The 20,734-nt window shown below is 44.5% G+C and overlaps 1 protein-coding gene across 1 annotated transcript in view; it reads right to left on the bottom strand.

Annotated features, from left to right (window-relative positions):
* The window catches only part of RANBP3L (RAN binding protein 3 like), a 54,035-nt gene that overhangs the window by 28,479 nt on the left and 4,822 nt on the right, over window positions 1-20,734 (bottom strand). The window contains exons 3-7 of the mRNA XM_056546445.1: window positions 9,670-9,728; window positions 7,624-7,657; window positions 6,597-6,674; window positions 3,785-3,859; window positions 1,783-1,848 (exon numbers count right to left, since the gene is read on the bottom strand). Coding sequence (XP_056402420.1) covers window positions 1,783-1,848; window positions 3,785-3,859; window positions 6,597-6,674; window positions 7,624-7,657; window positions 9,670-9,728 — 312 coding nt within the window. The remainder of the gene's footprint in view (window positions 1-1,782; window positions 1,849-3,784; window positions 3,860-6,596; window positions 6,675-7,623; window positions 7,658-9,669; window positions 9,729-20,734) is intronic.

The raw sequence follows: 20,734 nt of genomic DNA, 5'->3' as shown, positions 1-20,734 counted from the left end.
TTTCACATTTGCATCTATTACACTATAGCTGTATAGCTCTCCATGTTTTATCTGCATGTTCATGTTTCACCTATATCCTTGTGCTGGCAGTGTGCTGCTGCATTCTTCTGTTGCTGTATATCCTCATATCTATCTATCTCATATCTATCTAGCTCTTATCTATCTATCTATCTCATATCTATCTATCTCTATCTCATATCTATCTATCTATCTATCTCATATCTATCTATCTCATATCTATCTAGCTCTTATCTATCTATCTATCTATCTCATATCTATCTATCTATCTATCTATCTCATATCTATCTATCTATCTCATATCTATCTATCTATCTCATATCTATCTCTATCTATCTCATTTCTATCTCATATCTATCTCATATCTATCTATCTCATATCTATCTCTGTCTATCTCATATCTATCTCATATCTATCTATCTCATATCTATCTAGCTCTTATCTATCTATCTATCTATCTCATATCTATCTATCTATCTATCTATCTCATATCTATCTATCTATCTCATATCTATCTATCTATCTCATATCTATCTCTATCTATCTCATTTCTATCTCATATCTATCTCATATCTATCTATCTCATATCTATCTCTGTCTATCTCATATCTATCTCATATCTATCTCATATCTATCTATCTCATATCTATCTATCTCATATCTATATATCTATCTCATATCTATCTATCTCATATCTATCTCATATCTATCTAGCTCTTATCTATCTATCTATCTCATATCTATCTATCTATCTCATATCTATCTATCTCTTATCTATCTATCTATCTATCTATCTCATATCTATCTATCTATCTATCTATCTATCTATCTATCTCTCTTATCTATCTCATATCTATCTATCTATCTATCTATCTATCTATCTATCTCTCTAAACAGAAGTGGGGAGGCAGCACACCAAGTGGATAATGGAGTAGTGGGGTGCAGGCGAGGAACACAGTACCAGTCGCAGACTGTATATAGAAATCCAAAGGAAAAAACTCCAGCAGCACACCCAAATCAAGTAAGACACCAGCAGTTTATTGACCCATGCATGTTTGACATGGGTCAATAAACCATTGCTGGTGTCTTACTTGATTTGGGTGTGCTGCTGGAGTTTTTTCCTGTGGATATCTATCTACATATCTCCTATCTATCTATCTATCTGTCTGTCTGTCTGTCTGTCTGTCTGTCTATCTATCTATCTACATATCCCACATCTATCTATCTATCTACATATCTCATATCTATCTACATATCTCATATCTATCTATCTATCTATCTATCTATCTACATATCTCATATCTATCTACATATCTCATATCTATCTATCTATCTATCTATCTATCTATCTACATATCTCATATCTATCTGTCTCATATCTATCTATCTGTCTCATATCTATCTATATCATATCTATCTATCTATATCATATCTATCTATCTATCTATCTATCTATCTCATATCTATCTATCTCATATATATCTATCTTATATCTATCTCATATCTATCTATCTCATATCTATCTATCTCATATCTATCTCATATCTATCTATCTCATATCTATCTATCTATCTCATATCTATCTATCTCATATCTATCTATCTCATATCTATCTATCTCATATCTATCTATCTCATATCTATCTCTCTATCTCTCTATCTATCTATCTATCACATATCTGTCTATCTATCTCATATCTATCTGTCTATCATCTACCATCGCATATCTATCTATTTATTTATTGTAGAAAAGTATGGTAAAAACCTGTATCTGTGCTGCTTCTCTGCTCCCGTAGAAGTGTAGATGGAGTGAATACATTATTCTTCAGCACTGTAACAATATATGGTGAAAATAAGGATTTTTTTAAAGGTCAAAAACTACCCCAAAAAAATTCCAATACCAATATAACCATGATAGTATCCAGACCCCAATACAGATCATGCTGGAATCATAGCTTGTAATTAGAGATGAGTGAACTTACAGTAAAATCGATACGTCAAAAACTTCTTGGCTCGGCAGTTGATGACTTTTCCTGCATAAATTAGTTCAGCTTTCCGGTGCTCCCGTGGGCTGGAAAAGGTGGATACAGTCCTAGGAGACTCTTTCCTAGGAATGTATCCACCTTTTCCAGCCCACCGGAGCACCGGAAAGCTGAGCTAATTTATGCAGGAAAAGTCAGCAACCGCCGAGCCGAGAAGTTCGTGACGAATCGAATTTACTGTAAGTTCGCTCATCTCTACTTGTAATCTCAAGGAATAGATCTCTCCGGTACATTGACAGAAGGGAATCCCATGTAGCAGCTATTGGGTCCAGCTTGGCCTCATCCCCAGAAAACAAATGCAAGATCAACATTGGGACTGTGACCCACCATGTCACATTTATAATACTGTAACTCAGGGCTGTATGGGCCCCCTCAGGTACAAAAGTCGGGGTGCTACCTCTACACCCCATATAGCTATGCCCCTGCTCATTTCCCTTTCTAATGGCTTGTGAGGACCTAAACGATGTGATGGGGCACACTAAGATGAGTCAGTACCATAGAAGTGGGTCTAGGGTTGCCCCCCAGACTGTATTTTACTGGTGGCTGTCCGGGCATGCTGGGCGTTGTCGTTCTGCAACAGCTGGAGGCACGCCTGGTTGGGAAACACTGACCTATACTATATACTACAATATAGTCCAACATGCTGGGATTTGTAGTCTTGCAACAGCTGGAGGCACCCCTGTTGGGAAACACTGACCTATACTATATACTACTACATGGTCCAACATGCTGGGAGTTCTAGTTTTGCAACAGCTGGAGGCACCTCTGATTGGGAAACCCTGACCTATACTATATACTACTATATAGTCCAACATGCTGGGATTTGTAGTTTTGCAACAGCTGGAGGCACCCCTGTTGGGAAACACTGACCTATACTATATACTACTATATAGTCCAACATGCTGGGATTTGTAGTCTTGCAACAGCTGGAGGCACCTCTGATTGGGAAACACTGACCTATACACTACTATATAGTCCAACATGCTGGGAGTTGTAGTTTTGCCACAGCTGGAGGCACCCCTGGTTGGGAAACACTGACCTATACTATATACTACTATATAGTTTAACATGCTGGGAGTTGTAGTTTTGCAACAGCTGGAGGCACCCTGGTTGGGAAACACTGACCTATACTATATACTACTATATAGTTCAACATGCTGGGAGTTGTAGTTTTGCAACAGCTGGAGGCACCTCTGTTTGGGAAACACTGATCTATACTATATACTACTATATAGTTCAACATGATGGGAGTTGTAGTTTTGCAACAGCTGGAGGCACCCTGGTTGGGAAACACTGACCTATACTATATACTACTATTTAGTCCAACATCCTGGGAGTTGTAGTTTTCGTTTGGGGCAGCTGCTGAGCCACAGGCTGTATCAGGGCCTGCTGGGAGTTGTAGTTAGTAACTAACTGCAACTCCCGAATTTAATTTAAAAAACAAAAGCAATCAAAAAGTCCCATCAAAACAAAAATGGCCCTGTTAAAAACTGCAGATCGGGGCGCAAAAAAAATGATCCCTCATACAGGAGCGTATAAGGAGAAATAAAAAAAGTTATAGGGGTCAGAATAGGACAACATTTCCTTTGCATATGTGTATCCTGTGATGTCACGCATGTATAATTAATTATGCAAATGAGCATGGCCGGTGTGTATGACAAGAGTCGGGACCCCAACCCTTTCACATGACCATTCATTCATGCTGCGGATAACATTAAAGCTTACCAGGCTGGTTTGGAGGGAAACTTGTCAGAAGAGTGAAGGAGGAAGAGCGGACACGTTTATCCAAGACGATACGATCTGCATAAAAAATTATTAAAAAAATAACTATTATAGAGGGAAGATGACGGCTTCTGGCGAGCACCAAGCATCATATGGCATGGAGGTTATTAACAAATGGAACAGCATGACCTGATCTACCACTAGAGCAGTGTTTCCCAACCAGGGGGACTCCAGCTGTTGCAAAACTACAACTCCCGGCATGCCCGGACAGCCGACGGCTGTCCGGGCATGCTGGGAGTTGTAGTTTTGCAACAGCTGGAGTCACCCTGTTTGGGAAACACTGCACTAGAGGGATTGTCTGGTATCGGAAACCCCATATACTGGGTTATAAGATGAGGGGTTTCACATTTAGGATTCTCATTTACATAGCGTCTCTCTCTGGAGGACTTGGTATGTGCTTTATGACATAGACAGCCCACTAAAATAAATCCATACAGTGTAATGCTTCATTCCTCCTGTGGTAGCGCTGCAGGAAAATTGGTTAGTTGCCATTTAGGGGTTCAGATACTTTTTGACCCCTATAATAGCATCCACCATGTGCCATTTGGATCCCCTTGTACAAATCGGCATAGTCCTTTGTTTGAATTATGGATGGAAGCCATATGATGCAAATGTGGACAGTGCCCAACCACGACACACTGAAAAAAATGTGCTATATATATATATATATATATATATATACAGTATATATATATACATATATATACATATATATATATATATACACACATACACACACACACACACACACATATATATATATATATATCTGTATATGTGTATGTGAATATATATATATATATATATATATATATATACTGTGTATATATATATATATATATATATATATATATATATATATATATATGAGAAGGTGAAAGGCATGGTGGTTGATGGGTAATATGTGTCATCAAGGCTCCTGGCCTTGGTAAAGTAGGAGTCGGTATTTATTCAGTGTCTGTTCTGCAGACTGACGCTGTGGCCGTAGTATGGCTGGATGGCCAATCCAGGACGGATCTTACTGGGAATGGTCAAGTGTAGGGTGGGGATCATTCCCCACAATCCAGGCCGCCTTTTGTTGGACTTAAAGGCAGCCTGCTTCACGAGCTGAGGGGGATTTGCTAGTTGCAGCTCACACTGCCAGAGAGAGCTGAGTGTGGAGTTCTTCCCTGAGAGTGTGGAAGCTGGAGAGCAGACTGCCTGGAGGCCTGGAAAAGACTTGCTTGATGCCGCATTGCATGGACTCAGGTGTGAACAAACACCTAAGGAATACAGGTGGACTTTTGTTACTTTTTCCTTTGTTCTGCATTTAAAGACTGTTTTGCTGTTTGCCAAGTGTGAAGAAAACACTGAACTTTGAGGTGAAAAGTCCTGTTTCCATGCCTCAATACTGCAACCGCACCTGTCTGCGAGTCATCACTATATATCTATATATATAAAACTCAACGTGTGTGTGTGTGTGTGTATGCATGTTCCACAAAAACTTCCAAACGGCTAAAGATATTAACATGAAACTTGGCACACATGTTACTTATATGTCAGCAACAAACATAGGATAGGTGATTTAACCCTTACTCACCCCCATTTTCCAGGGGCGGGGCTTATGTTTAAAGTCCCATGCAAGTCAATGGGAAATACATGTTACTGCATAACTTCCAAACGGCTGGAGATATTTCGATAATACTTGGTCACATGTTACTTATATGTCCACTTAAAATATAGGACAGTTAATTTAACCCTTAACTACTAGTGTTGAGCGGCATAGGCCATATTCGAATTCGCGAATATTCGCGAATATATGGACGAATATTCGTCATATATTCGCGAATATTCGCACATTCGCAATATTCTCGTTTTATTTTTGCATATGCGAAAATTAACATATGCGGAAATAAGCATACTCAAAATTAGTGTACGCGAAAATTCGCATATGCGAAAATTCGTGTATACTAATTTTCGCATATGCGAAGTTTTGCACGCCAGTCTCACACAGTAGTATTAGAGCCTTCTGTACACCACACAAGCTGGAAGCAGAGAGGGATGATCACTGTGATGTGTACTGTGAAGAAAAAACAAACAAAAAAACGAATATTCGTAATTACGAATATATAGCGCTATATTCGCGATATTCGCGAATTTGCGATATTCGCGAATAATATTCGAATTGCGAATATTCGTGAGCAACACTATTAACTACCCCATTTGTGAGGGTCGAGGTTTTTGCTTAAAGTCCCATGCAAATCAATGGGAAATGTATGTTCCCACATAACTTCCGTATGGCTGGAGATATTTCAATACCTGGTACACATATTACGAGTCAGGATATGAGGACGGGATAGGAGGTTGATATATGAGGTCGGGATATGAGGTCGGGATATGAGGACGGGATATGAGGACGGGATATGAGGACGAGATAGCAGGTCGGGATAGGAGGACGGGATATGAGGATGGGATATGAGGACGGGATATGAGGATGGGATATGAGGTTGGGATAGGAGGTCGAGATATGAGGACAGGAAAGGAGGTCGGGATAGAAGGATGGGATAGGAGGTCGGGATAGGAGGTCGAGACAGTAAACAGCTGAAGTGTCAGACTGCAATCTGCAACACTGACACTTGAGAAAAACCGGCTTTTACCTCATCGAGGCCAGGAACCTCGGTGACACATACCAACCATCAATGACGACCCCTTGTTCCTTGCTACAATATATATATATATTTATCTTTAAGTGGGAAAGCATATATATAGATGGTACCTGTATCGGTAGAGGACTGGGTTGGCCTGAATGTGAATGAAGATGATCGGAGCCTCTTTTCAGGATACACACAGAGACCTGAGGGACAGGGATATAGGTAGATAGTCATTATAATATCTCTGATACTCAATATTAGACAGGCTATAAAAGTAAGAACACTGTGGGTCTGAGCTCTTGGAACACACCACTGCAGAGAACATCTTAATCCCTGTTCACACCTGGAGAGCAGGAAGTGCATGCACTGTCCCTCTTTATAAACCTATTGAATTCTATAGGAGATTATATTGGACATGCTCTGTGACTATGCAGGGGAAAACTGCCTATTGTTTTATATAGGAGAGTGTAGTGGGCATGCTCTGTGACTATGCAGGGGAAAACAGTCTATTGTTTTATATAGGAGAGTCTAGTAGGCATGCTCTGTGAATATGCAGGGGAAAACAGTCTATTGTTTTTTATAGGAGAGTGTAGTAGGCATGCTCTGTGAATATGCAGGGGAAAACAGTCTATTGTTTTATATAGGAGAGTGTAGTGGGCATGCTCTGTGACTATGCAGAGGAAAACAGCCTATTGTTTTATATAGGAGAGTGTGATGGGCATACTCTGTGACTATGCAGAGGAAAACAGCCCATTTATTTTGATAGGAAAGTATAGCGGGCATGCTCTAAGTATGGAGCGGTAGGGTACAGTATAGAAAGGTTTTTAGGCAGTGGCGAGACTGAGATTTTGCACACCACACTTTGCTAGAGATAAGCTACTGTGTGATTTTTACTGCCCACATGCAAATTGCACATTTAAGAACATGTCCTATCATAAGTGTAGTGTCCCACCTAGTGTATTTTGCTGCAGATTTTCTGCAGCTGATTTTGCTACCCATTGACTTCAATGGGTAGGAAAATATGCAACAAAATATGTAGCGTGTATGCAGTGTATAAGCAACATGGGATCCCACCCTAAAAGTGTCATAACCCCCATCCTCTCTGCACTGCATTGCTTGTAGGTCAGATTGGTTTAAAGAAAGGTTACTTACTATTTTCTGCATTTGAGCTGAGGTCTGCATGTCTCTGTGTACGAAGACAAAAACAGAGAAATTTGTGTTACATAACAGATAAGTAAACCTCTGTTCACACAACTAGCTGCTCTCCCCTCTGGGCCCATTGTTCACCAGGACCATGTGAGGCCTATGGCTTTTACAAGTGAGTAAAACTCATCCTAAAACTTGAACCCTAGTCCAGCACTTGAGGAAAGGCATTGATCTGACTACATATGTGAAGTAAGTCTGCAGAGAGAAGTAGCTGAACAAGGGCTCTTTAGCAAATATCCTACGACCCATATGGAGACCTATGGTCAGGCCTAGTGACTGGTAGCTGCATCAATCATTCCGCAGCAGTAATTCTGCTGTGGGAATAACCATGTGGAATCCTATTAAAGTTAAATGGGTATTCTGGCTTTATACATCCCCTATTCAAAGGATAGGGGATAAGATGTATGATCGTAGGGGTGACATCGCTGGGGACCCCCGCGATCTCGGTGCAGCCCCTGGCATTCTGTGCCGAGTGCTGCCTTCGAGACGGGGACATGACATCACGGCCACACCCCCTAGTGACATCACACCCCTCCATTCATGTCTAGGGGACGGGACCCCTGCAATCATACATCTTATCCCCTATCCTTTGTATAGGGTCATAAGATGTATAAAGCCGGAATACCCCATTAATGGACAATACATTTTGTGGAATTCCATGGAAAATGTGTATATTTTTTCCCCGACAGCTATTGGAATACTGTGTACAGTACTGGGCACCAGTGTACAGGAATGATATAGTGGAGCTGGAGAGGGTTCAAAGACGGCAACTGGAGTAATACAGGGAATGGGAGGACTACAGTACCCAGAAAGATTATCAGAATTAGGGTTATTTAGTTTAGAAAAAAGAAGGCTTAGGGGAGACCTAATAACTAAGTACAAATATATCAGGGGGCCGTACAGAGATCTCTCCCATGATCTATTTATGACCAGGACTGCATCCATAACAAGGGGGCATCCTCTACGTCTAGAGGAAAGAAGGTTTCTACACCAGCACAGACAGGGGTTCTTTACTGTAAGAGCAGTGAGACTATGGAACTCTCTGCCAGGGGATATGGTCATGGTGAACCCAATAAAAGAGTTCAAATGGGGCCTCAATACATTTTGGAGAAGTAATAACAGGCTATAGATAATAGATTTATATGGACCTTACACTGAGGACAAGCGTGGCTCTGTACACTGAGGGACAAGCGGGGCTCTGTACACTGAGGGACAAGCAGGGCTCTGTACACTGAGGGACAAGCGGGGCTCTGTACACTGAGGGACAAGCGGGGCTCTGTACACTGAGGGACAAGCGGGGCTCTGTACACTGAGGGACAAGCGGGGCTCTGTACACTGAGGGACAAGCGGGGCTCTGTACACTGAGGGACAAGCGGGGCTCTGTACACTGAGGGACAAGCGGGGCTCTGTACACTGAGGGACAAGCGGGGCTCTGTACACTGAGGGACAAGCGGGGCTCTGTACACTGAGGGACAAGCGGGGCTCTGTACACTGAGGGACAAGCGGGGCTCTGTACACTGAGGACAAGCGGGGCTCTGTACACTGAGGACAAGCGGGGCTCTGTACACTGAGGACAAGCGGGGCTCTGTACACTGAGGACAAGCGGGGCTCTGTACACTGAGGACAAGCGGGGCTCTGTGCACTGGGGACAAGCGGGGCTCGGTACACTGAGGCTCTATGACATGCTCCCAGATCAAACATCAGTATGATTGACAAGCCAGGATCCTGCACAGAGCCCTGCTTGTCCAGCCAACACTGTATTTGGACTCTTCATAGAGACACACCTGCAATAGCTGCAGAGACAGTATTTTTTCACCCAAAAACATACAAATCTTTTAATCAATGTATATTATAAATATACATAGAATAGTATTATGTACATTATATGAAAAGCTTTTGTTAATGACAGGTACACATTAAGGACTAAGTGTCATGGCTCTGGTAATACCAAATTTCCACTTTGGTACAGCAAACAGCAAATTATTGGCGTACCTTTATTGGCCGATCCTTCTTCTCGAAAAGAAAAACAGGCTGGGCAAGCAATGATTTCTCTGCAAAACAGGAAACATAAGGTAATGAATGTCTACAAGGAACGGGTTTGGCACAACGCTTTATGTAACATCGCGCAGACAGGAGTAATGCAGTGCTACGGCGCCTCCATCCAGGACACTGCGTCATTACACAACTCTCCAGATCCCACATTCTCCCTACGTCAATAGGCCCTTACCACATGATCCTAAAATAGATCTGCTGTCAGCAATACATTCCTTTACAGTGTAGGATTTCTACAGGGGGGGGGGGGGGGGTTGTAGTACAGCCTAAAACTTATCAAAACTGGTGCAAAAGTCAATCAGCTCCATGTGGTGGTAACAAAGATTTCCATATTTTTCATATGCCTTTTTATGTACCATATTAGAAGTAATGGATTTGTCGGCACTTCCGTGTCTTGTGGTGGGAGAAAAACCGGCGTAGGAGAAGAATATTACCCAGCACTCACCAATTATGCCAAAATTTGTAGATTTATTGATCCGTATCACAGATAGGGGTACTTGACGCGTTTCGGCATGTCTGCCTTCCTCAGCTGTCTGCCTGAGGCAGACAGCTGAGGAAGGCAGACATGCCGAAACGCGTCCTGTACCCCCTATCTGTGATATACAGTAGATCAATAAATCTACAAATTGAAGCATCATTGGTGAGTGCTGGGTATTATTCTTCTCCTATGCTAGTTCCTAAAAATATGCCATGAGGCCATTCCTACCAAGGCCAGCCATAAATTAGATGGTGCTCTGTTTAGTACAGAGCGCTCCTTGCACATGGTGTACAGTCATTCAGTTTACAGATAGTACCGTACAATATAAGCATTATACAACGTGGGGGTCCCAGCAGTTACACCATCACCCCCCCGCGATCAGCTTCTTATCCCCTATCCTGTGGATAGGGGATACGTTCATTTTGGCTGCAGTACCCCTTTAATGGATTTGAGCTGCAGTAAATGGAGCTGAGCTGCAATAACATGCACGACCTGTTGGCATGTGTGGCGCTGTTTTTGGGGAAAAAAAACTGCCATGCTTCTTCTCATCTTGTACTAAGGGGTTGAAAATAAGGAAATAAAAGTTGTAATGGCAGTGTACAAGTTACTTAGGTGAGTGTAATTGATGTTAAGGAGCAGGTTACTACTACTACATAAACATTCTCCGTCACTCTCTTACTATAGGGGCGGGCGGCCGCAGGAGTAAACACGCACCGGATCAGGCTGGGCCCGACCGGTTTGTCACTCTTGTCAAACAGTATTACTGGAACAAATAACAAGATCAAGAGAGAGGACAAGACTCGCACTGTAACTGGCTGCAGAGCAGCGCTCCCTTGGCTGCCAACCTCTACTTGACTCTGTGCCCAGTGAGCCGGAGCCAAGAGCAGACACAATTATACAGTAATCATCCCTAAGCTGCCCGCTGTGATGCCCAGGAACCTCACTGAAATAAAGGGAGGACCAACGGTTAATCCCTATGGACACCGTGTCATCATTCTGATCACTATCTGATGTACTGTGCGTAATGTTCCTGAGTATACATGGAGCTTTGTACTATACATCCAGGGTTGGTTCAAGGATTTTTGCTACCCTAGGCAAAAGCTAATTTTGCCGGCCCCTGACTCCGCCCACTGGCCTACCCTTTGACACGCCCCACCTTACTACTGGGGTGACACACTGTAACAAACCTCCTCCTCCTCCTCATGTAATCTCCTTACTACTGGGGTGACACACTGTAATAAACCTCCTCCTCATGTAATCTCCTTACTACTGGGATGACACACTGTAAAAAACCTCCTCCTCATGCAATCTCCTTACTACTGGGGTGACACACTGTAACAAACCTCCTCCCCATGTAATCTCCTTACTACTGGGGTGACACACTGTAACAAACCTCCTCCCCATGTAATCACCTTACTACTGGGGTGACACACTGTAACAAACCTCCTCCCCATGTAATCTCCTTACTACGGGGGTGACACACTGTAACAAACCTCCTCCTCCTCCTCATGTAATCTCCTTACTACTGGGGTGACACACTGTAATAAACCTCCTCCTCATGTAATCTCCTTACTACTGGGGTGACACACTGTAATAAACCTCCTCCCCATGTAATCTCCTTACTACTGGGATGACACACTGTAAAAAACCTCCTCCTCATGCAATCTCCTTACTACTGGGGTGACACACTGTAACAAACCTCCTCCCCATGTAATCTCCTTACTACTGGGGTGACACACTGTAACAAACCTCCTCCCCATGTAATCACCTTACTACTGGGGTGACACACTGTAACAAACCTCCTCCTCATGTAATCACCTTACTACTGGGGTGACACACTGTAACAAACCTCCTCCCTATGTAATCACCTTACTACTGGGGTGACACACTGTAACAAACCTCCTCCTCATGTAATCTCCTTACTACTGGGGTGACACACTGTAATATGCCCCTTCCTCTTGTAATTACCTTATTACTGGGGTGACACACTGTAACAAGCCCTCTCCTCATGTAATTAGCTGACTGCTGGGGTGACACACGGTAACAAACTTCCTCCTCATGTAATCTCCTTACTACTGGGGTGACACACTGTAACAAACCTCCTCCTCATCTAATCTCTTTACTACTGGGGTGACACACTGTAACAAACCTCCTCCTCATCTAATCTCCTTACTACTGGGGTGACACACTGTAACAAACCTCCTCATGTTATCTCCTTACTACTGGGATGACAGACTGTAACAAACCTTCTCCTCATGTAATCTCCTTACTACTGGGGTCACACACTGTAACAAATCTCCTCCTCATGTAATCTCCTTATTACTGGGATGACACACTGTAACAAATTTCCTCCTCATGTTATATCCTTACTACTGGGGTGACACACTTTAACAAACCTCCTCCCCATGAAATCACACTACTGGGGTGGCACACTGTAACAAACCTCCTTCTCATTAAATGTCCATACTACTTGGGTGACACACTATAACAAACCTCCTCCTCATGTAGTTACCTTACCACTGGGGTGACACACATCAGAGGGGGTTATGGTGGTGCTGCTGGCTGAGCTGGTTGAGCGAGTGGTTCAGATTATGGTTGTCTAACTTTCTTGTGGCAGGCAGAGTGGCGCTTCCATCAAGAGGGCGCTCTAGGCAGCTGCCTATTTTGCCAATAGTAATGTATATATCAGCCCTATATACATCAATGACTGCCATCAGCTACACAAGGATTTTGTCTTCAGCCAATAAAATATATACAGTTTTCTCTTAAACCTCCTATATCAGTTCCTCCCTATGTTTATAAGATCTCTGCTTGCTTTTATGGGAACCTTCACTCCAACCATTTCTGGACACACCTGGCAGCTGTGTAACATTGTCGACCCATGTGGGCTCCTTACAAGGCGCAGCGCTGATCACTGTAACTATATCGAGCTGCGTACCCTTGTGTGCTCAGTAATGACTCCTTTTGCATGAGAGTAAATAGAGATTGTAAAATAAATACACACACAAAAAAAAATCCCATAGAGCTACATGAAGGATGCGTGTCCCAGTACAGGACCTTGCCCTGTCCCTGTCTTAAGTCCCCTCAGTTAGAGTCCCTCCATTCTACAGGGCTCTCCTGCAGGGCTTGCCCCTTGTTCGCCTCGTATAAATGTGTTCCTGTATATTGTACAATATGTATATAGAGATGGTATAAATGTTTAGGACCTTCCTAGCTCATGTGATAATGTCATGTGATGTACCCAGAGTTCTCTGGGTTCAGGACCTACAGGCTTTGCAACCAATGGAATTAGTCCAGCCCCCCTAGTATATAAGGGGCAATATATAAGGGGCTGTAGTCACTAAATTCTCACTCTTGTTCCTGCACTCTCTTGGTTCCTGTTCATCATCCTGTACACTTCAGCAATACCAATTCAAGCACAATAGCAACTAGGCCAAAGCCTAAAGATCCAGCAGCCACTAAAACCGTGAGTTATAAAGCTCTATCTACAAATTCTTTGGGACTACTATTCAACTTAAATCCTATAATAAGTAGCACAGTGGCCTGCTTAAAGGGGTTCGCCACCATAAGGTGATTTTAGTACGTACCTGGCAGACAGTAATGGACATGCTTAGGAAGGATCTGCGCTTGTCTTGGGGCTAAATGGCTATGTTGTGAGATTACCATAACACTGTGGCTAGCTTTTTGTGAACTGGTATTTCCTGTTTGATTTTTCTTTTTTTGACTACAAATCCCACAATTCCATTTTCCTCCCTCCCACACATCAGTCACCCCACCCATTGAAACATAAATGAGCTGCAGACCTGTGGTTTTCAATCAGGGTGCCTACAGCTGTTGCATTAGTTGCAGATTGCTCCCTCCACCCATTGAAGCAGACAGGCTCCCTGTCATCAGCTAACTAGTGAGTCAGGTCTCGGCCGCATTGCAAGCTGGGAAAAATCCAAGACAACAGTCATTTTGTATGCTGGTAAAAATAAATATTGGGGTGAAAATCACAAAAGAATTGTGAGAAAACCGTCACACACAGGTACAGACACTATACTATGAATTACACTAACTTTCCAGCCCCTGTAGCATAGTCAAATAAAAAAAATTCCCTGAATACCCCTTTAAAGCTCAAGACTATTAGTTCCAGCAAAGCCTGTGAGGAACCTGCATCCCGGTACCTCAAGAGAAACTGTTTAATTGTAAAGACTGTTTGCATAAGAAGTTCAGTAAAAGTTCCAGTTATCTCATAAAATCTGCTGTGGACATTCCGTTTATTATCCTGCCGTTTGTGGACCGGTTGTCGGCAGGGCCTTCTATACAAGACAACTTCACCCTGGCGTCACGACAAACCAAGAGTTAATACCACCAGACCCTGTAGCATCATTGCAACACCCCTATATCACTACCCTTCTGGCATACCACAGTACTCTTTTAAGATTTTTAAATAGAAGTAATTTACAAATCTGTATAACTTTCTGGCACCAGTGGATTTAAAAAAAAAAAAAAAAAAAAAATTTCACCGGAGTACCCCTTTTAAAGGAAATCTGTCATCAGAATCACCCGCACTAAACTTGTTACACAGGCTTGTAATGCGGGTGATCCTGAATAAAAACGCTTCTTACCCGGTTAAAAATGGTTCAGCGGTTCTTAAGATATCTATGGGGGAGATTTATCAAAACCTGTGCAGAGGAAAAGTTGACCAGTTGCCCCTAGCAACCAATCAGATCGCTTCTTTCATTTTTCAGAGGCTTTGTGCAAAATGAAAGTAGCAATCTGATTGGTTGCTATGGGCAACTGGTCAACTTTCCCTCTGCACAGGTTTTGATAAATCTCCCCCAATATTTTTAGTTTTCTGTTATTCCCTGGCTTGGGACTCAGTGGGAGGAGTTATCATCTCGGACTCGGCTACACGTCATTCTAGCTGGGCGGAGCAGCCGCCCGGCTCATGAATATTCATGAACTTATCCTCGTGGTCTAACTCCTTTTTCTAGGTCTGGTGGGGAGGGCCGCGCATGCGCCGCGTTCCGTACACCCGGAAGCGGCGTTCTCCCCCCGGCTTCACTCGAGCTGCGGCCCAATACAAGTAAGAAGACGGGCTGCATGAGTGAAAAGCCGGGGGGTGGGAGGAAGGGAGGGACGGAGGGTGTTTTTATTCACAAACTGAAGGAACAAGCTTTTCACTCATGCAGCCCGTCTTCTTACTTGTATAGGGCCGCAGCTCGAGTGAAGCCGGGGGGAGAACGCCGCTTCCGGGTGTACGGAACGCGGCGCATGCGCGGCCCTCCCCACCAGACCTAGAAAAAGGAGTTAGACCACGAGGATAAGTTCATGAATATTCACCGCCGCTCCGTCCAGCTAGAATGACGTGAGGCCGAGTCCGAGATGATAACTCCTCCCACTGAGTCCCAAGCCAGGGAATAACAGAAAACTAAAGATATAGATATCTGAAGAACCGCGGAACCATTTTTAACCGTGTAAGAAGCGTTTTAATCAGGATCACCCGCACTACAAGCCTGTGTAACACGTTTAGTGCGGGTGATTCTGATGACAGATTTCCTTTAAAGAGTCATTGACGTTGACAGATCACATTGACAGATCAGATGCCGGCCTTTTCTGAGAGAAGCATAGAGAAAGGGAACACTATTTACACGTAGGTGTGTGACCGTAATCCCAATCCGCACCGCACTCAGCTCACCGGCAGGAATTATTTTGGGGTATAATCTGATGGGAAAGTTCTAGGCTTGTAGTAAGTGTGCCACCGATCCACTGGTGCCGGGCCAAGCACATCGTGTCCTGACACACAGCAGGGGCCAGGATTCCTGTCCTACCGGTGCCAAGTGTTACCTAGTAGTCTCCGTATATTAGGATACACAATACTGTAGTGTTTAACCATTTCATCCACTGCCTGCAACTACCGGAACCATTTCACAGCTTAACACCTTCTATTATGTCATGCTAAGTTATCTGGTGCTTGTTGGAAGCAAAATCAATGAGTGAAGCTTCCCGGTTCTCATCTATGTGTCTAAGTGTGTTAATCTCAGCATCAAGTGGAAGCCAAGAAAGCTTAAAGGGGTACTCCGACACTAGACATCTTATCCCCCTATCCAAAGGATAGGGGATAAGATGCCTGATCGCGGGGGTCCCGCCGCTGGGGACCCCCGTGATCTTCCACGCCGCACCACGTTAGAATCAGACCCTGATTAGGTCTGATTACTGGCGATCACGGGGACGGAGTATAGTGACGTCACGGCTCCGCCCCCGTGTGACGTCACGCCCCGACCCCTCAATGCAAGCCTTTGGGAGGGAGAGTAACAACTCTAATAGACTTGACACGCCCCTCCAATAGACTTGCATAGAGGGGGCGGAGTCGTGACGTCACTATGCTCCGTCCTCGTGGTCGAGATGGACCTGAGGACCTCCAGCGGTTCCGGAAACCGCTAAAGGTGGGTGCTGCATGGTAGATCCCGGGGGTCCCCAACGGCGTGACCCCCGCGATCTGACATCTTATCCCCTATCCTTTGGATAGGGGATAAGATGTTTAGGGGCAGATTACCCCTTTAAAGGGGTACTCCGCCTCTAGACATCTTATCCCCTATCCAAAGAACAGGGCATAAGATGTCTGCACGCGGTGGGTCCAGCCGTTGGGGACCCCCGCGATCTCCCCGTTGTACCCGACGATCGTTTAGAGCAGTGGTCTCCAACCTGCGGACCTCCAGATGTTGCAAAACTACAACTCCCAGCATGCCCGGACAGCCAAAGGCTGTCCGGGCATGCTGGGAGTTGTAGTTTTGCAACATCTGGAGGTCCGCAGGTTGAAGACCACTGGTTTAGAGCGTCGAGTTAAGCGCCAGAGGCTCATGACGTCACGGCCACACCAGCTCAATGCAAGTCTATGGGTGGGGGCGTGATGGTCTGGGCATGCTGGGAGTTGTAGTTTTACAACAGCTGGAGGCACACTGGTTGGGAAACACTGTTCTACATTTACAATAGACATATACATGCAAAAAAGCATTGTCTGCCAACAATGCATAATCTTAAAGTGACTAGAAAGCCTCTCCTGAAAAACTAAAAAACTGTACAAAAACTGCCAAGCCAAGCTAAAAAAAAGCCAAGAAAGCATAAAGGGGTACTCCGCCCCTAGACATCTTATCCCCTATCCAAAGGACAGGACATAAGATGTCTGCACGCGGTGGGTCCAGCAGTTGGGGACCCCCGCGATCTTCCCATTGTACCCGACGTTCGTTTAGAGCAGTGGTCTCCAACCTGCGGACCTCCAGATTTTGCAAAGCTACAACTTCCAGCCATTGGCTGTCCGGGCATGCTGGGAGTTGACATCACGGCCACACCCCCTCAATGCAAGTCTATGGGTGGGGGCGTGATGGCCTGGGCATGCTGGGAGTTGTAGTTTTGCAACAGCTGGAGGTCTGCAGGTTGAAGACCACTGGTTTAGAGCTTCGAGTTAAGCGCCAGAGGCTCATTACGTCACGACCGCACCCCACTCGTGACATCATGGCCACACCCCCTCAATGCAAGTCTATGGGTGGGGGCGTGATGGCCTGGGCATGCTGGGAGTTGTAGTTTTGCAACAGCTGGAGGCACACTGGATGGAAAACACTGGTCTACATCTACAAAAGACATTTACATGCAAAAAAGCATTGTCTGCCAACAACGCACAATCTTAAAGCAACAGTGACTAGAAAACTTCTCCTGAAAAACTAAAGTTGTACTAAAAAAAAAACTGTACAAAAACTGCCGTAGACCTATACTTTTTTTTAAATTTTTTTTTACCTAACCCCAGACAACCCTTTAGTGGGACTACAACTGAAAACATATCCAAAGTAGCCAGAGTTAAAATAGAAAAGTGTATCGGTGGCTCAGGGGCCCCTCATTGACCGTGGAACCCAATCCCATGTAGGTCAATGAGATGTACGGAGGCATCACGAGTCGGCTGGATGTAAACTGAACCCCAGGAGCTGCAGCATCGTGATGACACTGGCAACTGGTTCTCAGTGGTCGGAGCAGGTTTAGTGAGGCGCCTCCAGCTCTATATGTGATGACGGAGACCTGGTATTGTCCTGCTGGTACAGTCATAAGGCCGATTACAGATCACATCCCCGGGGTCGTATCATCTCAACCATTCAGATGGGAGTGTCTGAAAGAAAAAGTGTCTGAATATAGGGGAAGGTGGTTCTGTGCATAGATGTCTATGGGAGTTACAGTAATGGCCCGCAGATATGATACTGAGGCTGCCTTCACTGAAAATATTTGCACATACTTTCACCATGTGATGGGAAGATACAGAATTCAGACCAGCTGGACTGTCACAGGTCAGCGCCAGCGCCAGAGGCTCGTGACGGCACGGCCGCACCCCACTCGTGACGTCACGGCCACACCCCCTCAATGCAAGTCTATGGGTGGGGGCGTGATGGCCTGGGCATGCTGGGAGTTGTAGCTTTACAACAGCTGGAGGCACACTGGTTGGGAAACCCTGTTCTACATTTGCAATAGACATATACATGCAAAAAAGCATTGTCTGCCAACAACGCACAATCTTAAAGCGACAGTGACTAGAAAGCTTCTCCTGAAAAACTAAAGTTGTACTAAAAAACTGTACAAGAACTGCCAAGCCAAAAAAAAGCCAAGAAAGCTTAAAGGGGTACTCCGCCCCTAGACATCTTATCCCCTATCCAAAGGAGAGGACATATGATGTCTGCACGCGGTGGGTCCAGCTGTTGGGGACCCCCGCGATCTCCCCGTTGTACCCGACGTTCGTTTAGAGCAGTGGTCTCCAACCTGCGGACCTCCAGATGTTGCAAAACTACAACTCCCAGCATGCCCGGACAGCCAACGGCTGTCCGGGCATACTGGGAGTTGTAGTTTAGCAGCATCTGGAGGTCCGCAGGTTGGAGACCACTGGTTTAGACTGTCGAGTTAAGCGCCAGAGGCTCGTGACGTCACGGCCGCACCCCACTCCTGATGTCAAGGCCACACCCCCTCAAGCAAGTCTATGGGTGGGGGGCGTAATGGCCTGGGCATGCTAGGAGCTGTAGTTTTGCAACAGCTGGAGGTCCGCAGGTTGAAGACCACTGGTTTAGAGCGTCGAGTTAAGCGCCAGAGGCTCGTGACGTCACGGCCGCACCCCACTCCTGATGTCACGGCCACACCCCCTCAATGCAAGTCTATGGGTGGGGGTGTGATGGCCTGGGCATGCTGGGAGTGCCTCAAGCCAAAGTGTCTGCATTTAGGGGAAGGCGGTTCTGTACATAGATGTCTATGAGAGTTACAGAAATAGCCCGCAGATATGATACGGAGGCTGCGTTCACTGAAGATACTTGCACATACCTTCACCATTTGATGGGGAGATTAGGAATTTCGCTCATTGATAGATAGAGGACATGTAAAATCATTGGTAGCTAAGTGGGGGAGCAAAGTTAGTGCCATGAGGTCAGACAGGTTAATGGGGGAAGAGTATCCATTAGTTCATTGAACTTATGATGACATTTGGATGATACTAACATTGGGAGTAAGGGGGGGGGGGGGTGTTATAGAGGTGCCATAGGCTGTGCTTTTACCAGTACATAATTTTGACATTTGTAAACACTTTATGGAATGGAATGTTAGTGTAGCATGTGGTATAGTGTATAGCTTAAGGAACCCATGTTTTGTATGATCTTTTTTCTAAGATAGAATGTTTCCAAAAATCAGCAATTGTGGCACAACCTGCTAAATAAACAGCTTTGGGGTGATTTTTATGTCGGTCATTACCGGCTGGTATTGGGTGGTATGGCGTGGGCCCGCATCCCAACTGCGTACCATACTCTCACACCTGATCCATGCTGTAAATAGGTCAAAAAGGGGATAAACTGAACCGCCTTTCCTTCCGACAGCCTGTGATGCCACCTGAGGCTACTAATGTAAATGGCCTCATGGCAGAAGCGCCCATCGGTGAAACTCTCTGCTGAGAGCTGGGTACCTTTGGCTGTGATCGTCTCTGCTTGGCTCTCCTCATACAGTGGTGTATGGGATCATGGAATGTCTATAGCAGTGTTTCCCAACCAGTGTGCCTCCAGCTGTTGCGAAACTACAACTGCCAGCATGCTGGGAGTTGTAGTTTTGCAACAGCTGGAGGCACACTGGTTGGGAAACACTAGTCTATAGAGTCCAGACAACACAGAGGACAGACAGACTGGTCACTATGACATCTGAAAGTTGTATAAAATTATACCAACATTTTAGAGGATGCAGCTGATAAGTACTGAAAGCGTTAAGATTTTTATTTAGAAACAATTTACAAATCCGTATAACTTTCTGCCACCAGTTGACTTGAAAACATTTGTTTTCCACCAGAGTACTCCTTTAAATGGGCACTGCCATAATCAAAACCTTTTTATATGTTGTACATTAACCTTTCTACTATATTTTATAAACATTTTAAAGGGGTTATCCAGGAAAAAACTTTTTTTTTCTATATGAACTGGTTCAAGAGAGTTAAACAGATTTGTAAATTACTTCTATTAAAAAAAAATCTTAATCCTTTCA

The sequence above is a fragment of the Hyla sarda genome, chromosome 1 (assembly GCF_029499605.1).
Source record: "Hyla sarda isolate aHylSar1 chromosome 1, aHylSar1.hap1, whole genome shotgun sequence".
Taxonomy (NCBI): Eukaryota; Metazoa; Chordata; class Amphibia; order Anura; family Hylidae; genus Hyla; species Hyla sarda.
Note: the sequence above shows the minus strand (reverse complement) of the source record. Positions and strands in the feature narration are given on the sequence as shown.